We start from the raw sequence: 2,054 nt of genomic DNA on the forward strand, positions 1-2,054 counted from the left end.
CCACCTTTGCCCCGCATATGTCTCCGACTGTGGGGCCGAGCTGGGGGCCCTTTCTTCTGTTGCTTCTTTGTCGGGGACTTTGGGGTCTCTAATTCGGGAGCATGCAGCAAAGGAAGCAAGTGCAGCAGCAGCAGCAGCAGCAGCAGCAGCGGGCGAGCAGGACCTGCATTCCTGCCCCAACTGCCACCGGCCGCTGCTGCTGTGTCCCTACTGCCTGGGCAGGTCGCTGCAGCTCAACTTGCTGCAGGGGAAGGTGGTGATTCAGTGCAGCAACTGCTGCAGCCAGGCGGAGGCAGCAGCAGCAGCAGCAGCAGCAGCAGCAGCAGCAGCGACGACAGCCGCCTCCCTGCCGCCGGCGGGGGCGGCTCCTGCGGACGCTGCTGCTGCGGCGGCAGCCGCCGCAGCAGCAGCAGCGTCTGCTGCTGCCGAGGGGTCCCTCCCGGACGCTGCGGAGACCGCAGCAGCAGCAGCAGCAGCAGCAGCAGCAGCAGCAGCAGCAGCGGAGTCCCCCTGCGCGGCTGCGAGCGGCGCGAGCGCCTGCAGCAGCACGGCGCCGCCGCCGACGCCCCCGTGCGCGCCGCCCGCAGCAGCAACCACCAGCAGCAGCAGCAGCAGCAGCAGCAGCAGCAGCAGCAGCAGCAGCAGGCGGGGCGTCTACACGCACTGCTGGGAGTGCAACTGGGACTTCAGCCGCAGCGTGGAACTTCTTGCTGCTGGCGAAGCAGCACTTGATGGCATTTTGTTGAAAAAGGGAAAACATTTGCACCAGTGGCAGGCCAGGTTTTATGTCCTCATCGACAACATGCTCTACTACTACAAAAAAAAGGTCTGCTGCTGCTGCTGCTGCTGCTGCTGCTGCTGCTGCTGCTGCTGCTGCTGCTGCTGCTGCTGCTGCTGCGGGGTGCAGGGCTGGCTGCTGCCGCTGCCGTGGGGGCGTCGGCGGGAGGGTGCTAGTTGATCTGCTGCCCCTGCAGCAGCAGCAGCTGCTGCTGCTGCTGCTGTGGCTGCTGCTGCTGTGACTGCTGCTGCTGCTGTAGCTGCTGCTGCTGCTGCTGCTGCTGCTGCTGCGCTGCTCAGGAGCAGCAAGAGTGGGTGGATGCGCTGCGGGCCTCAACTCGGCAGCAGTCCCTGGAGCATGTTTATGAGATCCACGAGCAGCTGGGCCAAGGTCAGTTTGTCTCTTTTTGTCTCCTTTTTGGCTTTTTTGTCTCCTTTTTTGGCTTTTTTTGTCTCCTTTTTGATCCTTTTTTGTCTCTTTTTCAGACCCTTTTTGTCTCCTTTTTAATCCCTTTTTGTCTGCCTGTAGCTGCTGCTGTGACTGCTGCTGCTGCTGTAGCTGCTGCTGCTGCTGCTGCTGCTGCTGCTGCGCTGCTCAGGAGCAGCAAGAGTGGGTGGATGCGCTGCGGGCCTCAACTCGGCAGCAGTCCCTGGAGCATGTTTATGAGATCCACGAGCAGCTGGGCCAAGGTCAGTTTGTCTCTTTTTGTCTCCTTTTTGGCTTTTTTGTCTCCTTTTTTGGCTTTTTTTGTCTCCTTTTTGATCCTTTTTTGTCTCTTTTTCAGACCCTTTTTGTCTCCTTTTTAATCCCTTTTTGTCTGCCTGTTTGTGGCCTTTTGTCTCCTTTTCTTGACTCCTGTTTGTCTCTTTTTTGGTCTCTTTTTGTCTCCTTTTGTTTCTTTTTGTGTCTCTTTCTACCGCTTTTTCTGTCCCCGTGTGTCTCTCCGCACGCCTTCTCCTCTTTACTGGGCTATGAACAGCTAGCTAGCTAGTTGGCTAGCTAGCTAGCTGGCCAGCTAGCTAGCTGTCTGGCTAGCTAGCTAGCTAGCTAGCTAGCTAGCTAGCTAGCTAGCTATCTGGCTCGTTAATTAGCTAGCTAGCTAGCGAACTACCCCGTGCTGGCCCCACCCAGCTAGCTCCCTAGCCAGCTAGCCACCCAACCAACCAGCTAGCCAGCCAGCCAGCTAGCTAGCTAGCTAGCTAGCTAGCTCGCCAGCTAGCTAGCTAGCTAGCTAGCTCGCCAGCTGGCTAGCCAGCCAGCTCTCTAGCTAGCTAGC

The 2,054-nt window shown here is 58.6% G+C and overlaps 1 protein-coding gene across 1 annotated transcript; it reads left to right on the forward strand.

Annotated features, from left to right (window-relative positions):
* On the forward strand, nt 1-1,444 carry ENH_00042510 (EF hand domain-containing protein, putative; the record flags this gene model as incomplete). Its single annotated transcript, XM_013580844.1, has 3 exons — nt 1-826; nt 1,078-1,168; nt 1,377-1,444. Coding segments are annotated over 3 exons (985 nt in total), but the record flags the coding sequence as incomplete, so codon positions are not given.
* Nucleotides 1,445-2,054: the final 610 nt, after the last annotated feature.

This window comes from Eimeria necatrix, genomic scaffold (assembly GCF_000499385.1).
Source record: "Eimeria necatrix Houghton genomic scaffold, Enh_scaff3166, whole genome shotgun sequence".
Classification (NCBI taxonomy): domain Eukaryota; phylum Apicomplexa; class Conoidasida; order Eucoccidiorida; family Eimeriidae; genus Eimeria; species Eimeria necatrix.